This window comes from Schistocerca americana, chromosome 1 (genome assembly GCF_021461395.2).
Source record: "Schistocerca americana isolate TAMUIC-IGC-003095 chromosome 1, iqSchAmer2.1, whole genome shotgun sequence".
NCBI classification, from domain to species: Eukaryota; Metazoa; Arthropoda; class Insecta; order Orthoptera; family Acrididae; genus Schistocerca; species Schistocerca americana.
In genome coordinates this window covers 389,483,339-389,507,856 of record NC_060119.1, presented here as the reverse complement: position 1 = coordinate 389,507,856, position 24,518 = coordinate 389,483,339, and the positions used below count along the sequence as shown (strand labels likewise).

The window sequence follows — 24,518 nt, the reverse complement described above, 5'->3', positions numbered from 1 at the left end:
TCAATTCTCATGCAACACTTCGTGTCCTATTTGGCGATGGCTTCGGTGTCCGCCTCCTATCGAGGAGCCTTCCTCCTGTGGAAGCTGCAAGCTGAAACTTCCCGCTTATATTTAATCCCTTGTCAGGTGCAATCCTACTGTGAACTTTTTACTAAATAGGAGCTTCTTCTGGCCCTCTTCTTTTCCCACAATTCAGCTCCTCATCCTGATTCCATCCATAACAAGTGCTTCAACACCTCAGTCCTCCACAACAATATCTCCTCCAGGTGTTTAACCTTCCCCTCTCAGTGGAGAGACGATATTGTGGTTCCTGTCCTTAAGCAAGCATGGCATGGATCCATCATCTCTTGATAGTTTTTGGCCAGCCAGCCTGACCAATGTCTGCTACAAGTTACTAAAATGGATGGTGGCTTGTCAGCTCAATTAGGAATCTCAGCACCTTTCATTGCCTTATCAGTATGGCTTTTGGGAGGGACAGTTTCTGATCATCTGCTTTGATTGAAAACCACAGTTTGATAGGCCTTTTCTCAGTGCCGCTATCTTGTCACAGTCTTCTTCGATATTCATAAGGTTATGGCAGCTTGGAACCATCACGTCCTCTTTATGCTGCATGAGTGGGGTGTTCAGGGTCCCCTCCCAATTTTTATTTTCCCATTCCTGTTCACCATTCGTTCAGGGTTTTCTGGGGTCTTCTTTTTGACAAGCTTACTTGGTTGCCCCATATCCTTCGTCTGAAGATGACTTTTTCCGTAAACACCATGTTCCTTGCTTCCTTGCCTGCACCTTGTTGTAAGTCTTCTCTGCCGCTATGGGTATTAGTTCTGTCTGGATAATGGTTGTCAAGTTCCTGGATCAGCTGCCCCTTCTGCTCTGCTCTTGGATCCGGGTCGTCCATTTAGCCACCAGGTCTTTTCGTGTCAATAGTCTTTTGGTTGACACTGAGGTCTGTCCCCTTTCTATTCGCCAGTCCAAGCTCCTAATTTCCTGTGCCATCACTATCCAGCTCTTCCCCTGCTCACCCCTACTATTCTATTTTTTTCATGGCTTTGGGCCAATGCCCATCCTTGGATTGGTTTACCTGTTGGGCTCCGCCTCACTTGTCTCTTCCATGACTTTCCGTCTACCCTCCTTGTCTTTCTCCCCACATTCTCTTTCAATCTCTACCATCCCCCACCCCCACCCCTCTACCCAGTTAGTTCCTCAGGCCCGGATTCTGGTGGATGTCTTCCGGGGTCCAAAGCCTCCATTGCTGCAACGGTGTTCCATTATTTGTTCTGAATGCTGTTACGAGCGTTTCAGAATGCCTGTGTTTCTTATACCGGTGGCTCTAAACCTCCACTGATGTGGGATATGCCTTCATGTCTTCCAGTTGGCATGGAACACCATCTCTTGCCTGCCACATGTGGGGCTTTTATTGCAGAATTGACAACAATCTATCAGAGCCTCTGCTTCATTAAACAATCCTTACCGACCCAAGTTCTGTTATGTGTGGGCTCAATGATTGGCGTTCAGGCTATCACTTGTTTTTTTTCCCACCACCCCTTGGTCTCTGTCATTAATGACCTTCTTACTGATCTTGGCGATTCTGCTTGTTTGGTTGACTTCCTTTGGCTTCGTGGCCACGTAGGTATCCCTGGTAATGAACTTGCTGATCGTCTGGCTGGGGGGGGGGGGGTCAACCATGCACCCCCCACGTTCTCCGAGACCCGCCATGTGGCATTCTTCCCCCTGCCTCTCCTGGCAGAAATCTTCCATCTTCGTATTGGCCATACTAGGTTACCCATGGTTTTTTATTCTGCATCAGCTCCCCCCCACCCCCACCCATTGTAGTTTCGGGGTTCCTCTCATGCTGATCCATATTTTGCTGTACTGCCCCTGCCTTGTGGCCCTTCGCACTTTATATGCCCTCCTACCTTCCTTGTCTCGGGTGTTAGCAGACACCCCTTGCACGGTTACATCTGTCCACAGTTTTCTTCGGGTTATTTGTCATCTCGGGTACAAATTAGCATGGACATTGGTTATGGAGGCCTTGACCTTGCCTCCATGCCAGCCAGATTCCACCTTTTTTCTACACTTTGTTTGGTCTGTTGTACTGTTTCTTCCCCCTTTTCTTGTGTCTTATTGCCCTGGTGTTGTCCCTGTTGTATCGTGATGGGGTGTGGTCTGTGGTGGATGTGGATGTGGGGACGAGTCAGGGTCAGTGATAGTGCTGGTGCCCCATTGCGTGTAACATTTGTGGGCACCCCCCTGCTCTCCCCATTTTCACCCAACTGTGTCCTGTTCTTTCCTGTTCCTTCTGCTCTATTGTCCTTTTTCCCCCTTCTTGTTTGCATGTTATCCCTTGATTTCTGTCAGCTTAGATCATGGGATTGGTGGCCTCACTGTTTTCTCCCTCCCACCCTTCCCCCCCCCCCCCCCCCCCCCCCCCCCAGATCAACCAGTTGATTATTGAAAGCAGCATTCAATAATTGATAATGAATAATCAATCTCACTCTAACTGCGGGAGTGTACATTTGGTGTGTGTGTGTGTGTGTGTGTGTGTGTGTTTTTTACTTGTTTCAGTTATTCACACGTCACTCTGCTATAAGTGAGTGGTTGCCTTTTCCTCATTGTATGTACAATCCTAAATTTAGTAGGAGTTGAATAGATGTACTAATTAGTACAGGATGACCACTTCTGACCTCTGTGCCAGATTGCATTCATCATCGTCATGTGGGCTTGGAACCTGATGATGTGATTGTACAGGTAAAACCACATGTTGCCCATGCTGTCCTGACAGACCTTCATGCAAAGGGTGTGTTCAGTTGTGTTGCCCTGGCCAGCACCTTCTCCCATTCTCTCACCTGTCGGAAACATGTGGGTTCCGTGTTACCGAGAGACAGGCATGCCACCACTCACCTGTCATCAAGAGCAATGAACTCTACACCAGAGGTGAAGCAGCATGGAATGACATAAGCTTATGTCATTCAGATTCAGTTTGTCCCAATGCATAACCAGTTTAGAGCCATTGATGCGGCCAGGGATGTCAGCTCTGAGTATTAAATTTTCTACTCTGTGTACCTCCAAATAAACTATGAGTTTTTCATGGATTTTGCCTTCTCTGCTGCACACACACAAAATAAGTAAAATTTCATTATTTTCTGTCTTTCTTGGCATCACAATTTTTATGTATATAATTTCTATAAAAGCAATATTATTGCACTTTGTTTTTCAGATACAGCATGGTGATTGAAACGAACATCAAACTACTGCTTGCAGATGAAAGGAAAATGCCAACTGGAGCTTTAAATTATTTTGACATCTTTTATCAAGAGGTAACGTGTGCAAATAGGAAACACTCCTGCTAATTTTGTGCAGAATGATATACTCAGCATATTTTCCATTAAGCATTCTATTGTTAAGATTACAACCATTCAACAGTCCAGCAGCAAAAAAGAAAATCATGTGCAATGATATGAATTTGGTCTGATGATCACAAACCACAAAGAGGTTGCATTGAGTGGCTCACAAGCACATTTAAAAATGGGATAAGCTGTTGGACAAAGTCCTCCTTTAGATTTAGAAACACACACACACACACACACACACACACACACACACACACACACACACGCACGCACGCACAGTCACTGACTGGATTTGAAGCCTGACTGAAGTTAGTTGGTAGGTAGCAGTCTCGGCTTGAGTTGGTAATGGGCATACAGAAGAGGCAGGGAGGGGAGAGATAGCAGGCTAGGGATTGGGGAATATGCTACAATGGTTCCTATGGGAGTGTGCAGGGCTGTGATGGGGACAGGATAGAGGGCTGCCTGATGCAGCATTGTGGGCTTGTGATGGGGGGGGGGGGGGGGGGGGGGGAGCAAGTAAGTGGAAAGAACTATGCAGTTTTGCGGGGAGGACACAAGGTGCGTGTGAAACTGGAGTGAGACCAGGCAAGGGGACATAGGCAGGTGTAGGACAGGGACTACTGAAGTTTCAAGTAAGGTATGTTTGCAGGAAATCACACAGGGGCAATTGAGAAAAGCTGGAAGCTGGCATTGGTGTGAAGAATCCAGATGGCGTAGGCTGTAAAGTAGTCATTGGTGTAAAGCACACCATTGCTTGGTGACTGGACTGTCCAGCTGTCGCGTGGCCACAGTTTGGTGGAGGCCATTGATGTGGACAGATGGCTTGTTAGTGGTCATGTCCTCATTGAATGCCGAACAGTGGTTGCAGTTAAATTGGTAGACCAGTTGGCTGCCTTAATGTGTGGCCTTGCCTTTGATGGGATAGGAAATGCCAGTGATAGGCCTGGAGTAGGATGTACGGAACTGGTGTTGCCTCTAGGCCTTTTACTGGCGTATGAGCCATGAAGGTAAGAGTTTAGGAGTGGGAATGGAACAAGGAAAAAAAGTGATATTGTGGTCAGGGATATACGAGTGTGGGAGGGGACAATGTTTATTTTTCAGGGCACTGTGAAGAACAGATTTAAGTGTTTCCAGTTGTGGGTACTACTGAACCACGAGGGTGGTACTCCTTGTGGGGCATGAGCAGGTATATAAAAAGTGGTAGAAGATTGGGAAGATCTATTTCTTGACAACATGGGGATGTTTATTGTGGTTTGTAAGGTCCTCAGCAAGACCCTTAGTATATTTGAGCAGCAACTGCTTGTTACTGCAGATGCAAACAGCTAGGCTATGTGGATGGGGACATCTTGGCATGGAATGGGTGGCAGCTGTTAAAAAGGAGGTATTGTTGATGTTTAGTAGATTTGATATGGATGGATGTGCTTATGAAGCCGTCCATGAGATGGAAGATTCACCAATGAAGGTGGCTTGTTAGGCTGAGGAGGACCAGGTGAAGCAAAAGGGGGGAAAAGGTGTTGAGGTTCTGGAGGAATGTGGTTAGGGCGTTCTTACACTTGGTTCAGATCATGAAGATCTCGTCACTGAATCAAAACTGAGGGTTTTGGGATTCTGGGTGGCTAGGAAGAAATGTCTAGATAGTCCACTAATTGTTTTGTATAGAATGATACCATGTGGGTGCCCATACTGTACTGTGGATTTGTTTGTTGCTGGTACTGTCAAAGGAGAACTAAATCTGGGTGAGAACGCATTCAGTCGTGGTGACCAGGAGGGATTTAGAAGTTTTGAAGTTATTTGGGCACTGGGAAAAGTTGAGTTCAGGGCAGCAAGGCCTTGAGCATTGGGGGGATGTTAGTGCAGAGGAAGTTGGCATTGACAGCGATGAGCAGGTTGCCAGGTGATAAAGGGACAGGATCTGTGGAGAGTTGGTAGAGGTAATAGTTAGTTATACGGGAGATTAGTTATTTAATATCATTTATAATTAAAATATAGTAAAGAGAATGGTCATCAGAACAATTAATCATTTCCGTGAGAACATTGGTGAAGAATTCTTGTATCGTGTTCCTGTCAGTATTCCTATAGTCTTCCCCAGTTTAGATATGTAAGAGCTTGTAATTGTTACATTTACTCATTTTCATTGTTTTGCCTGTGTTTTGTTTACATCCTTTCAGTTAGAAGGGCCGTAAATCTGAACGTTAGAATTTGTCCTCTGCACCTCTCCTCCTGTTTAGAAATTTCTCTCATTTGAAACTGTGAACTCCAAGACATGACAGTGTACAGTGACAATGGTTGGGGTAAAGCAGTATGTGCTCACAGAACATTGGGTAATCTACAAGTGCCCCAGGATTGTGCCATACAACAGACATCTCAGGAACCTCGTCCCATCTCTTATCTTGGCTGGATGCTGATTTATCAATTCCTGGGTTTCCAAGGTGGGGAACTGATGAGCGCTACTAGTCCTCATAGCTATAAGCTTGTGACACGATTTTGAGGTCCTTGTGCAGTGAATGGTGGAATGTTATGTGCCACAAATAAGGTTCTGTGTTAATTCCCAGGAATACAAAGATGGTAGCGATTTTGATTAAAAACCAACCTCAGGGTGTACTTTGCACTCATGTACTGAAATGTGATCAAGATAAAATCGTTGCCAGACAACCTGTATAGCACCTATTATACCACAGTTTGTGTTGGACATGCTCTCATTTTAAAGGATCTTCCTTAGTTCATAAAGTTTCTTGTGGAATTGAAATATCACTCACTGAGTCTATCAAAAACATTCCCAGTGGATCTAGTGGTCCACTAGTTTTTAGTAACACCCAAACAATAAAGAAAGGTTGTGGGGTTAGCCTGCCACAACACAAAAAATATTAAAGTTAAAAATGATAAGTAACTATTTAACTTCCTCCAATAATAATATGGTATTTCTGGAGTTTTTCCTGTGTGTTGATCATCTGGAAGGCTTGTGATTATAATTTGAAGCATAGTATTGTTGAACACTCCACACATGGTGCTTTTGGAAACATGTTCCTATTTTTCTGTGACTCTTTCATCACATTATTTTATTATACCAAGTCCATCATATTCTATTCGATCATTTTACACAATGGAATCATGTCTGTCAACTTAAGTGTTCAAAGTGTAACCATGTTTGCAAAATGTATATCTGTGGGTAAAAGGCCCAGTTCTTTTGTCTTTATTTGTGAATGACTTCTCAGTTTTCAGTTTGTTTTAATGGTTTGCAGCAGACATCGCCCAACTGCAGTTGGTAGTTAGAAAGTTGGAGGAATGGCTACTATTAGTCAGTTGTAAGTTTTCGAAAAATGTGTTTGTTTTTAATCTCCAGAAACTTAAAATGAGAGAGACCTTTTTAAAAGATAGAGATTCAGAGAAATACCTGGACTACATTTTAATCAGAAATGTACATTGCTGCCACCAGTGAAGATGATGAGAACTAATACTTGAGTGTTTAATGTTGTAAAATGTATTGCTCATAGCACTTGGGGAGCAAAGAGAGCTTGTATGTTCAGATCTGCCTGCCTACAAGACCTGAAGATATTTGATGCATTCCACCATGAGGGAATTAGACTGACAACAGGTGTATTGAGAATCAGCCCAGTTTTCGTGCTCTGCACATAAACAAACAAATTGCCTGTTACCTCTTCATAGTATAAGTAGCATGTACTGGAGACACTTGCATGCCATAGCTCTGCTGACCTATCCACGGAATTATCCATGGAATGACTGTTCAGTAGTCATCCATGAGCAATAAGCTATTTGGTATTCACACAAAGGGTTGTCTTATAGTAAGGGATGTGCTGAATATTGATCTTTTGTGCCAAGGTTCAATCAAATCAGCTTCTTGCTGTCTCAACACTTCCAGATCATTAATGGGCATTCATCTCACAAAACAGCATCATGATGATAAACATTTTGTCATTCAGAAATTGATGTTAAAACTTCCCAGTGATTAGTTGGTAATGTTGAGTACCTGGAGTGGTTGATAAGTCATAATTTTTCCTCAAGAAAGACACTAATGACTGTTTTAATGCATTAATGCCCAAAACTATTTTTTGTATTTGATTTTGATGAAATTAAGTCAAAGTAGTTCTTTCATGGATAGCAGCATGTGTCAATGACTAAAATGTTATTTTTTAAATTTTTACACTGTTTTATTTCATGTATGATAAAACATACAATGAACATTAACATTTACAGTTCAGTAGCATAGTGTAATCTTTTATGTAGCAAAAAAATTGTGTTAAATCTAATTTTATCCATAAAAACTGGTATATTACTGTTTTTCCAATTTACAGTTCAGTCATTAATGATATTGGAAAAATAAAAACAAACTGGATGAAGTCCATCATCACATTATATCAGTGATATGTTCTCTGTTTTGCACAATGTTTACCTGTGATATTGCAAAGTGCCCTTGAGGTTTATCCATTACTGGCAACATCCATAGAGGTAGTAAACACTTCATTGGAACTCCAACAAACTTATGTTATTCACCTTTCTATACAGCATCCACATATTGACGAGGCTTTTGTCAAGGCAGAATCTAACAAGAGGCCAGTACCATTTCTTGGAACAAAAACTGGTTCTATACAGACCTCTGTTTGTCAAAAAGACTGATATCTACCATCCCTTTGTTGTAGAGTTGTACTAAGGTGGGTTGAGGGATGGTCACATGCTTTCATTCTGCTTCATTTCATCTCTTGCAGGTCCCCTTGGTAAGACAATCATTGATTTGCAGATTTGTTGCTAATGTCGCGAAGCTGTTGTCGTGCCGTCTTAGCAGTGTAAAGTGTTCATTTCGAACAACATGATAAGATCCACAAGGTTCCTTCTTTAAGTCTTCCTGTGGTGCTTTCTCAATCCTGTCTCTTTGGATAGGGCCAATGCAGTGTAATTCATGTTTGCTTAGTGATTCCAAGAGTGGCAGAAATTTTAAATAGTTGTGAACAAAGACAGCAGAGTTGGGAGGAATCGTTGAAATGCAGAAAATGATAGATTTGTTCAAGCCTGTTTCTACTGAATGAATTACTTACAAGGTGATTCTAAGTATCTGTCCTTCTCTCCCAATACATTCTTCTAAAAGGGACTGGATTGTAACCAGAAAGAATAATAATTCCAAAATATTTGTATAACTCATCAACTGAAAGTTGAAATTCTAAATATCCTTTTGGAGCATCATATTTCACTGTCTCCTTACAAATGTACTTCATAAATTCTTCATTGAAAACTTTGTTGAATATGTCTAAAGGCATGTTATGAAGCTGATTTATTTTAGCCAGAAGAAAAGGCTCTGATATATTACCAGTGAAATTTACTTGACTGCCAACATTCATGGTTTTCAGTTCCTTTGATGTCCACTCCCGTGTTATTGTTTTATATTTCTTTGATAGTGCTGGTGTGGTTTTATCTCCATTGTTGCTTTCTCTCACAGGCTGCTCACCAATATTGTTTCTGTTTCATTCTGTAGTGGCTAGTACTATCACTGGCTGCAAGAGAACTGTTTTTACCCGTGTCACTGAAACTAACAAGTCTTTCATCTTGACAAAGAGCATCATCACAGTTGAATTATTTCCATCACATGGTGGAAGGAGGACAAAATCTATCTCATTAGCTCGTTCTATTTCACTGCAGATACTATCTTCATCTCAGAGTCTCAAGTAGTTTTAGAATCTCTTCTGCATCACAGGGATTTTCAGGATTATAATAGTATTTATTTGACCTGACAATAAGTTATATTACATAAGAATCTAGCAAAATGACCTCATGAAACAACTGCATCTATTATTTTACTCTAAAAGTAAAAAAAGAAATGTTTACTGAATTAAATTTTAAAGTAGTTGTAGTTTCCCATTGTGTGGTATACCGTATGACAAAGTATTACTCTATTGTATAAGCCTAGATAAAGATTTTACAAACAGTGTGCTTAATTGTTATTATGATCTAACACTAAAACCGTAAGCCAAACTTTTATATCAATACAAGCAGTTTCAGTATAGGACAAAATTCTTACCTGTCGCACATTATCGTGTGGGTTCAGAGTAGCACTAACAGAAAGTGTCTAACTGTGCAATAATGATATTTTTGTGTCACTGAACACTACTATTGTGGTGGAGCAGCACCCAATGACTGTACTCACAAACAATTGTAAGCAGTTCACACCATTTAATCTAGTGGTAACAATACAAAGTAAAAACACATGTGCAGCATATGATATAACAAACTGTGGGCATTAATGGGTTAAGGTGGCGTAGTTTATTAATGAAAACTGGTTTGACAGTATAAAATCGGTAAATTGTGATTACTGTTCTAGTATATCACCAATAGATGTGCACAGCATCAATGATGATCATTTTAATTAATAAATGTTAATTTTTGTGTACTTACAGTCAGTTGTAGCTGATGTCCATTCATGTATTAAATTATAAAGTTAACACTTTGACGTACATTGATTTTGTCTTGCACTTCATTGCAACTAGATATTTATTTATTTATTTATTTTATTTTTAGCTTAGAAAGACACAGTCCAATGGTGCAAATAGATTGTATCCTGGCGAAATTTATATATTACAAATTCTGTATTAAAATCTAATCTGTATTTTTATAGGTTACCAACATCCACAAAATATTCCACTTCATTTCAAAGTGGTGTGAAGATATAGCACATAGTGATCGTCGACCACAAGAGGTTGCAAAGCTCCTTGTTGAGGCAAATTCTGCAATACTGGTAAGTAGATGTTGTTATTATTGGTTGAAATTTTAAGTTATTTCAAAAAATATATAATTTTTCTGACGCGTTATATTACAACAAATTAAGAAAGTTTTAACTTTTTGAACTAACTGAGATTAACTTCCCTCACTGCCTCCTCCACCTCATTCACTCTCAACCACCACCCCAACCCCCCCTGCCTCCATCTCTCGCCACCCCTGCCTCTGTTGCATTCTCTTCCACCCACACTGCCACCACCCGACTTGCACTTTCACATCTGCTTCACTGCTCCCCACTCGCAACTGCGCCACTCACACGCCCATCCCTGCTCCACTCACACTCTCGTACCCCCATCCCTGCCCCACTCACACTCTCGTACCCCCATGCCGTGCCTTCCCCTCCCCCCCCCCCCCCACCTCCGCCCCCACCCCCACCCTTACTTTCTCACACACATGCCCTGACCCCCTACTCAGTGTTTCTTCTAACCCCCACCCTCTCCCTCTCCCTCTCCCTCTCCCTCTCTCTCGCTGAATTACAAGACTTCTGCAGGAAATTGTATGTGGGGAACACTGGAGAAGAATCTAAATCAGTTTTTGGAGATAAGTTCCCATCTCTTACATCAAGTAAACTACCACTTTGTGAAGGAGAGTCTTTCAAAGCGCTTCTGAAAAATGTGTGTCTGGATGTGATGGAAAGAAAGCATTGTTTTTGTAATGAAGCTGTGTAGCTTTTGAATTGTTTAACGATGTGTCACCTATGCAGGCAACTTCAGATGTACACAATAAATTAACTTTAAAACAAACTGAAATCATTACATAACTCCTCCTATTCCATAGAATTTTGTAAAACTGTGTAATTTTATAATACTTGTATGTGGGATCGTTGACTGTACTTAAGTGTAAATCACTAAACATAAACAAGGATAACTGGTAGCAAAGACTATTCTAATGCAAAAGACTATCTTGTAAATGGTCAGTAAATTGTCATATTTTTTGCTGTTAAGGGGCATTATAAATGAGTGTAAACTAACTTGTTAGAGACTACTGTGAGGGAGTGCATTTATCGTCCAGGGAACAAGCAAACAACGAACCATATTCTTTGAATAACTTGAGGAAATGCTGCCCGATAACATTGGAAATCACAGATATCTCGATTTTAAGACATTTTCCTATTGGTACCTTCAAAATGAGAATGTCAAACTATCAGACTTTTTAACTAATGTATCCATCTGCATTCTCGCGTGTTGTTGGAGCATAGTATCTGCGCTGGGAAAAGCTTAAGTTTCATAACTAGATAGCTGCTTCTCTTTGAGCAATATGTTGAAAATTATAGTTAAGTCACTCGTAACAAATGAATATCTGCATCGTTCTTATGATACAAATTCCCAATCAGTAAAGGCAAGGAAATGGCCATATACAATTTATGCAATTGATATGTTGACAAACAAAACCATTTTGACAAACAAAACCATTTTTATAAACCATGAGTCTGTAAAACCAAAAAGTGTTATTACCTTACTTTGTTCCAAAGTCTACATCTTAGTTCCATTATTTGGTATCTGAGTCTGTGTCCAAATCCTCTGACTGTAAACTTATGATGATAGTTTCAGGATTTATATTCACCTTCACCTCCTTACCAGTCTTTCTGCTGCAGCCTTTCAGCAAGCCACACACAGTTTACCCACACTGAAGGAAAGGTGCTTTCTGTTGCTTCACGCACAAACTATTCACTGTCTCTTATCTTGAATGTTTTCTTCTCTTCTGACATATAGCATTTAACCTGTGCCCAAATTGTACTGACAGTGGTATGGTTGCAAATGCAACCATGTGTGACCACATTTATGCACAGGTAAGTCAAGTTTGTATGTTTTGTCTCATGACTTGTATAAATTATTAGCTACGGCGAGTTTGGTACAATTTTGGTTCATACTGTGCGGGATGTTTTTAAACCTAAACATAATATCTTCTTTCATGGTATATGTACATGATGTTTGCTCTGTAACTGCTGAATGGTAACGTGCATTGTCCATTAGACTGACTGACTTCGTAACAAGGTGTAGCAAGAAGTGTCCATTGAACCACTTCTTGAAAGTGACAACGTTCATTGCCATATGGTAGTCACTGCTATTTTTCTCACATCTTAATACAAGTTTTCTCTTCGGAACAAAACCAGGAGAAGAGGCAGCTTGCAAAATAATTATCTGAAGACCTTTTCCTATGGGAAATGTAACTGGTAGTATCATCAGTCATTTTCCTGGAATGACTCTTGATTTGCCCATACACTATTGAATTACCTTCTTGTCTTACTGTGTACACCGTTCTAAGCAGCGTAGCTTGTGCTGCAGCTATGGCACTTCTTCCCAGTAAAAGCTTTCTTCCATCATTATCTTAACATAATTGAAATCAACGTCTTTTAAAAGTTCTTTGCACTGATGTAGTAGCACATTTGAAGTCAATTTTCCCACACATAACTGTAGCAAATTTTTGTGATGTCAAAGCTTTATATACATTTCAAACATGTAATGCCTTAAAATATCCTTGTCAAAACAATCCATTTGTGTCGTAAGTGTCTTGCAATGTTGATGCATCCATGGGACACACAACCAATTTTTCTTGATGCTTCTGACACTTTCGTTAACAAGTTGCTGTATAATTCTCTTGCCAACACCATATACTTCTGCAGTCCATTCTTATGTCTTCAGAATGTCATCAACAGGTGTCCTGCTTTCAGAGTCAGATTTGAAATAATTTTGCATGTGGTAAATGCTTCCCCTTGCCCGCTTGTGAACCACTTAACATTTATTGCCATCAACTGGCACATTTATTTGGAAATTACACTCACACTTTTATGGATACTCATTCACAGCTTTACTGCTACAAGAAAGTAACACTGACACTTGAATTAATAATTCAGTTGCTCTGTGAATAAAACTGTGTTGTCATGAAGAAGAGCAACAGAACAGCCTACAGGGCAGAGATTCTCAATGTGTAGCAATTTTTGGCTAGCTGCTTGGAAGGAAAATGAATCGTATTGGCTGTCACTGGTTAATGGAGGTGGTTGGGCTGGATGGCTGAAAACTGGGCCATCTTTGTATGTGATATGGATTATAAATGCATAATCATTTATGATAAATTGTCATTTGTACTGAAAGGAAAGTTTTTTCTCACTTACTACTACTCTTGCACTCATCATGGATAGTAAATTAAAGAAATATTTTGCCATGTATTATGTTGTTGTTGTGGTCTTTAGTCCAGAGACTAGTTTGATGCAGCTCTACATGCTGCTCTATCCTGTGCAAGCTTCTTCATCCCTCAGTACCTACTGCAACCTACATCCTTCTGAATCTGTTTAGTCAGGGTGTATACGACCCGGGAGATCCGGGAAAAGCCCGGGAATTTTTTCATCCGGGAGAAAACCGGGAAAAACCCGGGAATTTTTTAGGATTCCGGGAATTTTTCATTGTTTTAGTTTTCAGTTAAATTTTTGTAATTTTTACTGGTAAGAATCGATACTATAACAAAGGATATTACTGTACCCTGTTACTGCAAAATAATACTACAGCAATAAAACGTGAACAAGAAAAAAAAAAATGAAAATAAAACATAAATTGCAAGGGAAATGTGCCATATACAGCAACAAAACATAGTGCTCATACAAGCGTTTGCCAACAGCAAAATGTGTCAAAGGCTTTAGGAAGACTGTGCAATGCTTCATAACAACGAACTGCCTCTGATGAGCGTGACGTCACAACTGTTTACATTAAATTCGTTTTAGCAGTTACGAGCGGGCTCATGCGCATGCGCAGTTGAGTGGCGTATGAGTAGTACCTTCTCCCGTTTCTGGCTACAGAAACAGGACTGTTGGCTGTGTAAGCAGTCGCAGCAGGCAGCTAGATGCAACCGGGAAAAATTTTACTGCCGCGCCCAAACTGCCAGATTCACGCATGCGCAGCGGGCCCTGATCTGTGGGGGTGGGGTGCCAAATTCATATTCTTGAGGAGAAAAAACCTTGTTTCACGAAGCGCCTAGCATCCAGCACACGTTGGTCTATCGATTACTCATATGATTTTGATGCGCATCCCTGTTAGTTTTTGAGCACACTCTGTAAGTTGATTTCTGAATGAGTCATAAGCCGCGCGGGGTAGCGTGAGGCGACTTGTCACGATTCGCGCAGCTCCCCCGTCGGAGTACGCATCCGCCCTTGGGCATGGGTGTATGTGTTGTCCTTAGTGTAAGTTAGTGTAAGGTAGATTAAGTAGTGTGTAAGCCTAGGGACCGATGACATCAGCAGTTTGGTCCCATGGGAAAAAAAAATCATAAGTTGATTTTTGAATGCGTGCATAGTGTACGTGATGTCTCTGTCAGGGGAATCCTTGTCGCATCTAGGAATAAACTTTCCTGCAGGCAAAAGGGGACCGGGCTATACAAGCTGAGCGGAGTAAAGCCGAATGAGTGAACGCCGATCGCTGCCGGATTATGTTGTTTGGGTTTGCGAATGATCAGTGTTGTTATAATTATTAGGGAAATCCATAGATTCAGACTACCAGAGTGGAAATAAACGACTAACAGGAATAACAGGTAAGAAAGATTATGTTTTATCTTCTCGTTGTAGCAAGGAAAATGAAATTTTGTCCGAAAAGTTTTGGCCAGATCGCTACACTAATAAGGGCCAGTTGTACAGTCCCCGTCTAGCAGCCTCTTAAGTTCTATTCTGGAAGTAGTGCGGAAAATTGTTTGTACGAACATAACAATGCCTAACCGGAGAATAATCAGGGATAACTAAAGCCGTGATTCTGGCAGGGTTAATGAAGTTAACCGGCGAATAAGTTTTGACAAAGGCAGGGATAGTTCCAGAATTAGTCATGACAAGATTGTTTGCTAGAATGAGGAAGGAGAAGAAACGGGGACATCACACAAATTAGGGAAGAATATGACGATTCCAAATTTATATAAAAATGTTGTACTGCTACTTTTCGATCTCATGCTCGAGAAACTGGAGGGTATGAATGAAATGTGAAATTATTTTCTAATATAAAGCTTTTTCCTTGTAGTAGGCCTCATAGGCATTTTATGTTGGTCTTCGTGAATTATATTCTGTCGTGTTATAAAAATGACCATTTGTGCCAAAACAGTCACGTTTATTTGGTGTGGGTTACAATTTCTGCAGTGTTAGAAACCCCTGTTTTGTTTTATCTAGCGGACAGCGACAAAATAGACGTAATCAGAATTAGGTACTACTTGTATTAACAGAAGACAGCGATATTTCGATTTTTCATGTAGGAAAACGTTTGACGAACTTTGATGAGGTGATAGATTCTGTCACAGAAAGGAAAGCATGCCATGTAAAGCTGTAGCAAGATTAGAGAGAAAACAATGCAAATGTGTACTGTATTGTTTGTCTCTTGTCTTTAGTGGTTTTATGTATCCTATATTTAATATTACGTCGCCCAAAATAGAAAGTTATTAGCTAACAGGCTATAAAGAGTGCAAATTATCTGTTGAGTTCTTGTCCTCCCGATTACAAATAACCCCATCCAGTATTAATTACGAGTTTTTTTTTTTAATTTTTTAAAGAGGGGCAGGGTGTCAAACTGGGTGACTGGGAGGAGGAGAGGCACCACAGGACATTTTAATTTCCACTGAATATAGTTTGATGGCATCCAGTACAAAATATACACGTTTCAATTGCAGGGAGCGAAATACAGTGACGTGTGATAGAAGAATGCTATGTGAAGAGGGGTGGCACTGCACTCCGGCACACTTAAGACCAAATAACTTGCCTTACATTTCCTCGAACATATATGTTTTAGGTATCAGACTCTTCAGAAAGATGTGTGCTACAAAATGAACATATTTTTGAAAATTCGATTTTTTAATTTTTTGACGTCGTATCTCAAACACTCTAGGGAGGGGGAGCGGGTTGAGGGGGGGTGCCACTATCATAGCGTTGTCCCAGTTCGGAAATATCGTAGATCCGAGGCTGATGCTCAGAGCAGTCTGAGTTATGTTGGGGAAGTGTGTAGTCTCCACGTGACCCGTGTTTACATTTAGTGAATTTGCTGTTTCCTCTTCGTTTACTGCTCTCACGTCAAATGAAAACAAAATGGATTTCTGTGGCCGGGAGCTATCAAGTGAATTAAAATACATTCACATAATTACGGAAGGCTAATATACGTTATTAGTTTCATATTTTATTCTATTTCCACTTTTCTGACAGGCATGCATTAATCGCCTTGTAGAAAAATGAAGTTATTTTTGTCGGTTTGCTAAAGAAATTTGATTTTTATTAATCCTTTACACTGAGGCAGTCAATGTGTTTGAAACAAAGTGTTTATTTCCACACTATTGCCTAATTTCAACTGCTCGCTGCATTTCAAGTGCATGTTTTCACGTTCTAGCACGCATGACATTATGCCGTAATAAAGAATCAAAAATGAGTTAATACAGTACTGGTACTCCAAGAAAATTTACGCCCCGAAACCCACACTGAAAAGCTTAATATCAGGTCAAGGCCTACTTCATTGGGAATCTGGACATACGAATATGCTCTTTAAGTACGGACTTCAAATGTGCCATTTTAGTATGGTTCACGAAATTCCGATGCTGTTGGAGTATCTTCTGATTTCTTCTTTTATGACATAATGTAAGATCTTGTAATGTTTTGCATGTACGAACATACGAGCTTCCTGCATCATAGCAGCTGCCAAAGCGTGGTGGCGCATTATCTGGCGCTCTCTGACGACTACTGAAACGAACCTATTTCTAACAGGTCGCGGGGAAATGTTGCGAATGGTGGTTTGAAGAGCGTTACTTTCAAAGTAAATTTCCTTTTACGCAAGTTGAACTATGTGCGAGAATGTACAATGAATTTCTTAAACCACAGAGCGTTTGATGACGAGCCATTTAGAAGAAGTATTTCGAGCCAGGAAGATCTGACATTCATGTCGTTATTATGAGCAAATTGATGTAGTGCTATGGGAAGCTCTCTCTTCTCTGCGGTAGCTAATTTATTTGTGGATAACTTTGAGGACAAATCACTGGACTCGGCTAAAAATTTTTGTGGCACATTTGTGTGATATATCTTAAAGCGTAACACACCCAAAAAATATCAACCATTATATGTGAAAGCTTAGCTTCTCTTGCCGCTTATTAACCTTAGAGACCAATATTATATGTGAAAGCTTTTCTTTTCTTGTAGCAACGCTATGTATGTTATTTTAAAACATTAACTTTTCCTGTTTGTGTATCCGCGCTACTTAACAGTGATGTTGCTATTAGCCGAGTACATCACGTGTCCTATGCTCTTAATATCCACTGTCATCGGTAGACGGGATCACGTGACAAGAGCTACGACTGGCTTACAAAAGCGCATCGCAATCTCGATCACAATGGTTCAGAAAGTAACATGCGGTGTTTAGTGGAATTCGAATGTATACTTTCATAATACCTAAATATGCAGCGTACATGTTGCTGCACATCAAAAATCTTTCCAAAAGGAGTTTTCTTCCCTAAGCTTCGTTTTCTAAAGTGCTGGCAAATTCTACGCCCATGTATAAAAACGTAACCATTCAAAGGATTGATAAGTTTTACAGTTCCGTTCACGGAAGAAGAAGTGTGTTTTCATCCGAGAGAAAGTGTGTTTTTAACCGGGAAATCCGGGAAAAATCTGGGAATTTTTTTTTCCTTGTCCACGTATACACCCTGTTAGTGTACTCACCTCTTGGTCTCCCTCTACAATTTTTACTATCCATGCTGCCCTCCAGTACTAAATTGGTGATCCCTTGATGCCACAGAATATGCCCTACCAACCGATCCCTTCTTCTAGACAAGTTGTGCCACAAATTTCTCTATTCTCCAATTCTATTCAATACCTCCTCATTAATTATGTGATCTACCCATCTAATCTTCAGCATTCTTCTGTAGCACCACATTTCGAAAGCTTCTATTCTCTTCTTGTCCAAACTATTTATCGCCCATGTTTCACTTCTATACATGGCTACACTCCATACAAATACTTTCAGAAACGACTTCCTGACACTTAAATCTATACTCAATGTTAACAAATTCCTTTTCTTCAGAAACGCTTTCCTTGCCATTGCCAGTCTACATTTTATTTCCCTTCTACTTCGACCATCATCAGTTATTTTTCTCATCAAATAGCAAAACTCATCTACTACTTCAAATGTCTCATTTTCTAATCTAATTCCCGCAGCATCACCCGATTTAATTTGACTACATTCCATTATCCTCTTTTGCTTTTGTTGATGTTCATCTTATATCCTCCTTTCAAGACAGTTCAAGGCAATTAGCTGCTCTTCCAGGTCCTTCACTGTCTCTGACAGAATTACAATGTCATTGGTGAACCTCAAAGTTTTTATTTCTTCCTCGTAGATTTTAATTCCTATTCCAAATTTTTCTTTTGTTTCCTTTACTGCTTGCTCAATATACAGATTGAATAACATCGGGAGAGGCTACAACCCTGTCTCACTCCCTTCCCAACCACTGCTTCCCTTTCATGCCCCTCGACTCTTATAACTGCTATCGGTTTTCTGTACAAATTGTAAATAGCCTTTCGCTCCCTCTATTTTACTCCTGCCACCTTCAGAATTTGAAAGAGAGTATTCCAGTCAACATTGTCAAAAGCTTGCTCCAAGTCTACAAATGATAGAAACGTAGGTTTGCCTTTCCTTAATCTATTTTCTAAGATAAGTCTTGGGGTCAGTATTGCCTCACTTGTTGCAACATTTTCATAGAATCCAAACTTATCTTCCCCGAGGGTGGCTTCTACCAATTTTTCCATTCGTCTGTAAAGAATTCTTGTTAGTATTTTGCGGCTGTGGCTTATTAAACTGATAGTTTGGTAATTTTCACATAGGTCAACACCTGCTTTCTTTGGGATTGGAATTATTATATTCTTCTTGATGTCTGAGGGTATTTCGCCTGTCTTATACTTCTTGCTCACTAGATGGTAGAGTTTTGTGAGGCCTGGCTCTCCCAAGGCTGTCAGTACCTCTAGTGGAATGTTGTCTATTCCCGGGGCCTTGTTTTGACTTACCGTATTTACTCGAATCTAAGCCGCACTGGAATCTAAGCCGCACATGAAAAATGAGACTCGAAATCAAGGAAAAAAAATTTTCTCGAATCTAAGCCGCCCCTGAAATTTGAGACTCGAAATTCAAGGGGGAGAAAAGTTTTAGGCCGCACCTCCAAATCGAAACAATGTTGGTCCATTGTAATATGAGACACAATTTAGGTCGAATGAATGACGATACAGCTACAGTAGTTTGGTTCGAGTCGTAAGCTTAGCAGTTAAGCTTTACCAGGTAGCCATTGCTATGCGTCAGGCGCTCCGTCCGTATTTATACTGGTACCCTTCCCTTTTCACGTGCTTCGTGTGGTTTAAATTGATTGCTTATTTTGCTTTGATCTGATAAGTGCCGTTTTCTTTGTTATAGGTGTTTACGTCACTCTAAGCTAAAAATGCCTTATTGTACTGTCAGGCAGTTTGTTGCATTCTGATGATGAGTGTTTACGACCAGTCGCCGCTCGTGGCATGGCTTGCTTTTGTGCGCGCTACCGCCGCTTACAATAAAAAAAGGAGAGGAATTCTCTCATTAGCGAAACAATGGCAAGAGACTGCTACTTGTTGTTACTTACACTACTGCTTTCTTTGATAAAGAACAAAAAGAACCAAATAATAGACTGTGTATGATAGAAAATGTTGTGAACGAGAATTTAGCCAAAATTATTCTCCGTTTGAAAATCTTTGCAGACGCCTCTTTAGTACATTACATTCTGCACAGAAATTAGTCATCTTAGATTCAAAAATCGAGTTAGTTGCCGTGCTTCATTTCTGACTGTATCACTGTTCCGCACGAGAATAATATGAATATAAATATGACATGATACGATATGTATATTCTTTAGCGTTTGCTGTTGTCTCACTCTAGTTTCGCTGTGTATTAGGCAGACAGGATTTAAATGAAATAGCAGCAAACACGAAAGAATACATGGCATAATGTTTACATTCATATTATTCTTATGGTGAAGAGAATACTGCATGTGATTCACGATTCATAAAAGTTCCCATTAGCAACCATCTCTTGTCACAGGTAGGAAAAAATTCAGAATGTAGAGTTGGCCATATTGACATACATCCCAAACAGTCTTGCCAGCCGGATTTTCGTAGTAGATTTTTAGTGATGACTTCAACTGCAGAGTGTGTTGTCATCTTCAGTCCGTAGGCTGGTTTGATGCCGCTCTCCATCCTTTTCTATCCAGTGCAATGCAGAGTAGCAACACTTATAAAATAAGAATGAAAATAACTTAGAAATTAAACACTGAAATTTAAAACAAAATTTTATTAGGTTTGTAATACATCTTATACGATATGTTTAAACTATGTCATGATTCTGAATCACTATCACTCGATTCTTTGTTGCTCATTTCTTCATACAGAGCATCGTCCTCCGTACCATCTAGTGCATTGGATATCGAACGCTTTTTAAATGCTTGTTGCACAGTATGATTTGGAACACACTTCCATGCATCATAAATCCACTGGCACACTTGCGACAAACTTGCGTGTTTTACACACCTGTTGGTGTCAGTTGTCTGTCGCTTTTCGAAAGCCAGTCTGTGTACATGCGTTTAATCTTGTCCTTAAATGGTTTATTCAAACAGACGTCAAGTGGTTGCAGAATTGACATCATCCCGCCAGGAATTACTGCCAAGTTCGTTTTGCTTTCCTCTAATTTTTGTTTAACTGCAGGTGTTGTATGGCCAGCGTACGCATCTAATACCAACAGACTGCGTAACCCAAGCATTGCGCCAGGATGACGATTCCACACACACCTAACCCATTCCAACACCATGTCCTCCGAAACCACCCAGTTTCGTTTGCTCGTACAATTACAGTTTTTGGAAACACTTCCGATTTCGGTAAAGCCTTTCGCTTGAAAACTATGAATTGGGGTAATTTATGTCCATCATGCTGTGCAAGCAAGCATGACAGACATCCGCTGTTTTTTTCACCCCCTGATGTAAGAACACTTATGTCTTTCTTTCCTTTGGCGTCAACCGTATAATTTGACGCATGTCAAAATATACGGGAGTTTGGTCAGCATTTCCTATCTGACCAAGAAGATATTGCTTTTCTGTGCGCCGCCTAATTATGAAGCGCTGAAATTCCACAAGTTTTTGTTCATAATTTTTCGGCAGCTTCTGAGCAACTGAAGTTCGCCTCCGAAGTGAAAAATCCCAGCGCTTGATAAACAGATTAATCCAGTTGCGACTAGCCTTAAAATTTTCGATTTTTTGCTCTCTAGCAATTTCATGTGCCTTAATTTTTAAAATTTCGGCATTCACAGGCAGGAATTTCTGACGCTGTTCCTTAACAACTTCTAGTGCATGATATCGGCCACACTTTGGCCCACTAAATGCTTTCCTGCTACTTGAACATTCAAATAATTTGTCTCTCTGTAGTCGCCATCGCCTGACGTTGCTATCATCAATCCCGTATCGCAGACCTGCAGCACGATTAGAACTTTGTTCCGCAAAAGAAATAACTTCCCTCTTGAATTTGGCACAATAATGAAAGTGCTTCATTATGGTTCACTAACACCAACAAGCACTTCACAAAATTCCACAAAACAATAGGTGCACTACGTGAAATCTTAATGAGCCCCAGCGTATCAACTCGTGCTACAATCCTAAAGTCTTGTGCATTGTTGGTATTTTTGTGTAAAGAAATTTATTTTTGTTGCTACGAGTATTTTGAAAGGCCGCTACATTCGAAGATGAACAATACGAAATTTCTGTTTACTTCGTTGGATAATGTCTGTAAATGCAGTGGTCGAAACTTGGGGCGGAGACAAAAGCTTGTCTTCTACCTTTTTTTTTATTTTTTTTTTTTTATTTACTTACTGATGCAGAGGTTTTGGCACCAGTATTTATCTTTGTGCCTGCAAAGCATGCCTGTGTAGCGCTTCATATATTCGACGGCAGAACTTAGTTGTGGCGGCACCTACCAACATTTTTCAGAACTTCCGCTTACTTTGCACTCGATTCTAAGCCGCAGGCGGTTTTTTGGATTACAAAAACCGGAAAAAAAGTGCAGCTTAGATTCGAGTAAATACGGTAGGTCTTTCAGTGCTCTGTCACTCTTCACGCAGTATCGTATCTCCTATTTCATCTTCATCTACATTCTCTTCCATTTCCATAATATTGTCCTCAAGAACATAGCCCTTGTATAGACCCTCTATATACTCCTTCCACCTTTCTGCTTTCCCTTCTTTGCTTAGAACTGGGTTTCCATCTGAGCTCTTGATACTCATGCAAGTGGTTCTCTTTTCTCCAAAAGTCTCTTTAATTTTCCTGTAGGCAGTATCTATCTTACCCCTTGTGATATGCGCCTCTACATCCTTACATTTGTCCTCTAGCCATCCCTGCTTAGCCATTTTGCACTTCCTGTCGATCTCATTTTTGAGACTTTTATATTTCTTTTTGCCTGCTTCATTTACTGCATTTTTGTATTTTCTCCTTTCATCAATTAAATTCTATATCTCTTCTGTTACCCAAGGATTTCTATTAGCCCTCGTCTTTTTACGTACTTAATCATCTGCTGCCTTCACTATTTCATCTCTCAAAGCTACCCATTCTTCTTCTACTGTATTTCTCTCCCCCATTCTTGTCAATTGTTCTCTAATGCTCTCTCTGAAACTCTCAACAACCTCTGGTTCTTTCAATTTATCCAGGTCCCATCTCCTCAAATTCCCACTTTTGTGCAGTTTCTTCAGTTTTAATCTACAGTTCATAACCAATAGATTGTGGCCAGAGTCCACATCTGCCCCAGGAAATGTCTTATATTTTAAAACCTGGTTCCTGAATCTCTGTCTTACCATTATATAATCTATCTGATACCTTCCATTATCTCCAGGCCTCTTCCATGTATACAACCTTCTTTTATGATTCTTGAACCAAGTGTTAGGTATGATTAAGTTATGCTCTGTACAAAATTCTACCAGGCAGCTTCTTCTTTCATTCCTTACTCCCATCTCATATTCACCTACTATGTTTTTTTCTCTTCCTTTTCCTACTATCGAGTTCCACTCACCCATGACTATTAAATTTTTGTCTCCCTTCACTATCTGAATAATTTCTTTTATCTCATCATACATTTCATCAATCTCTTCGTCATCTGTGGAACTAGTTGGCATATAAACTTTGTACTTCTGTGGTAGGCATGGGCTTCATATCTATCTTGGCCACAATGATGCGTTCACTATGCTGTTTGTAGTAGCTTACTTGCATTCCTATTTGCCTATTCATTATTAAACCTACTCCTGCATTACCCCTATTTGATTTTGTATTTATAACCCTGTATTCATCTGACCGTAAGTCTTGTTTCTCCTGCCACCAAATTTCACTAATTCCCACTGTATCTAACTTTAGTCTGTCCATTTCCCTGACATTCCACACTCCGATCCGTAGAACGCCAGTTTTCTTTCCCCTGATAACAACGTCCTCCTGAGTAGTCCCTGCCCGGAGATCCAAACGGGGGACTATTTTACCTCCGGAATATTTTACCCAAGAGGACGCCATCATCATTTAACCATACAGTAAAATGCATGCCCTCGGGGAAAAAATTACAGCTGTCATTATATATATTATTAATTAATAATTATTAATGTTGTTTTTAATAGTTACCCAAGTATTATTCGAAAGAAACTATATTTTATCATTTACAGATACAAATACATTTTCAATGAGGGGATTTTATGAGGTAGACATCGTTTTAAATGACTCACTGCTTGCAAGGGCAAGGGCAAGGGCAAGGGCAAGGGCAAGGGCAAGGGCAAGAGCAAGGTCAAGACAAAGACTCAGTACAACTGCTGATAAAAATTTCAGTTTCTGTAGGTTCAGGTAGAATATAAGTTCTCTCTCCACACTCTCTAACAGTTTGTGTTCTGTTATTAAGGACCTGAAAAATTCACTTTTGTGGTAAAAGCAGATTTAGATGTGAATCCTGTCTCAAAATGTAAAAAAGCAAAATTATCTGATAAATATCTTTTCACAGCAGATTGTATCCAGATGAACTATTTTGTGAGAGATTGTTTGAAACAGCTTTATTTTTGCAAATGTAACCAGTTTTTGGTTACTTGTGTTCAACATCTTCTAGCAAAGCCTAAGCTTGGAAAAGTAATGTGTGTAAGAATGTGTTTACAAAATAAAAATATGTATGAACATAGCAATGTATCATTATGTTTACATGCCACCATCTTTCGGAAGATGAAAACGGAATTTCGGAAGTCAGATATGGCATCTGGAAAACAGTTCTTCCAGCCTCTGACTTAGTCAGCAAATTTGCTCTGTCTCTCCATTAAATATTACAGGTAGATAGATAGCTTCATGATCAGTTTGATATTTCTACTTCCGTAAAATGTTAATCCA

The 24,518-nt window shown here is 40.0% G+C and overlaps 1 protein-coding gene across 3 annotated transcripts in view; it reads left to right on the top strand.

The window, feature by feature from the left end:
- The window catches only part of LOC124601810 (nuclear pore complex protein Nup133), a 131,738-nt gene that overhangs the window by 59,185 nt on the left and 48,035 nt on the right, over positions 1–24,518 (top strand). For all 3 annotated transcript variants that reach the window (XM_047136275.1, XM_047136273.1, XM_047136276.1), the window contains exons 13-14: positions 3,215–3,314; positions 9,967–10,086. In XM_047136275.1, coding sequence (XP_046992231.1) covers positions 3,215–3,314; positions 9,967–10,086 — 220 coding nt within the window. The remainder of the gene's footprint in view (positions 1–3,214; positions 3,315–9,966; positions 10,087–24,518) is intronic.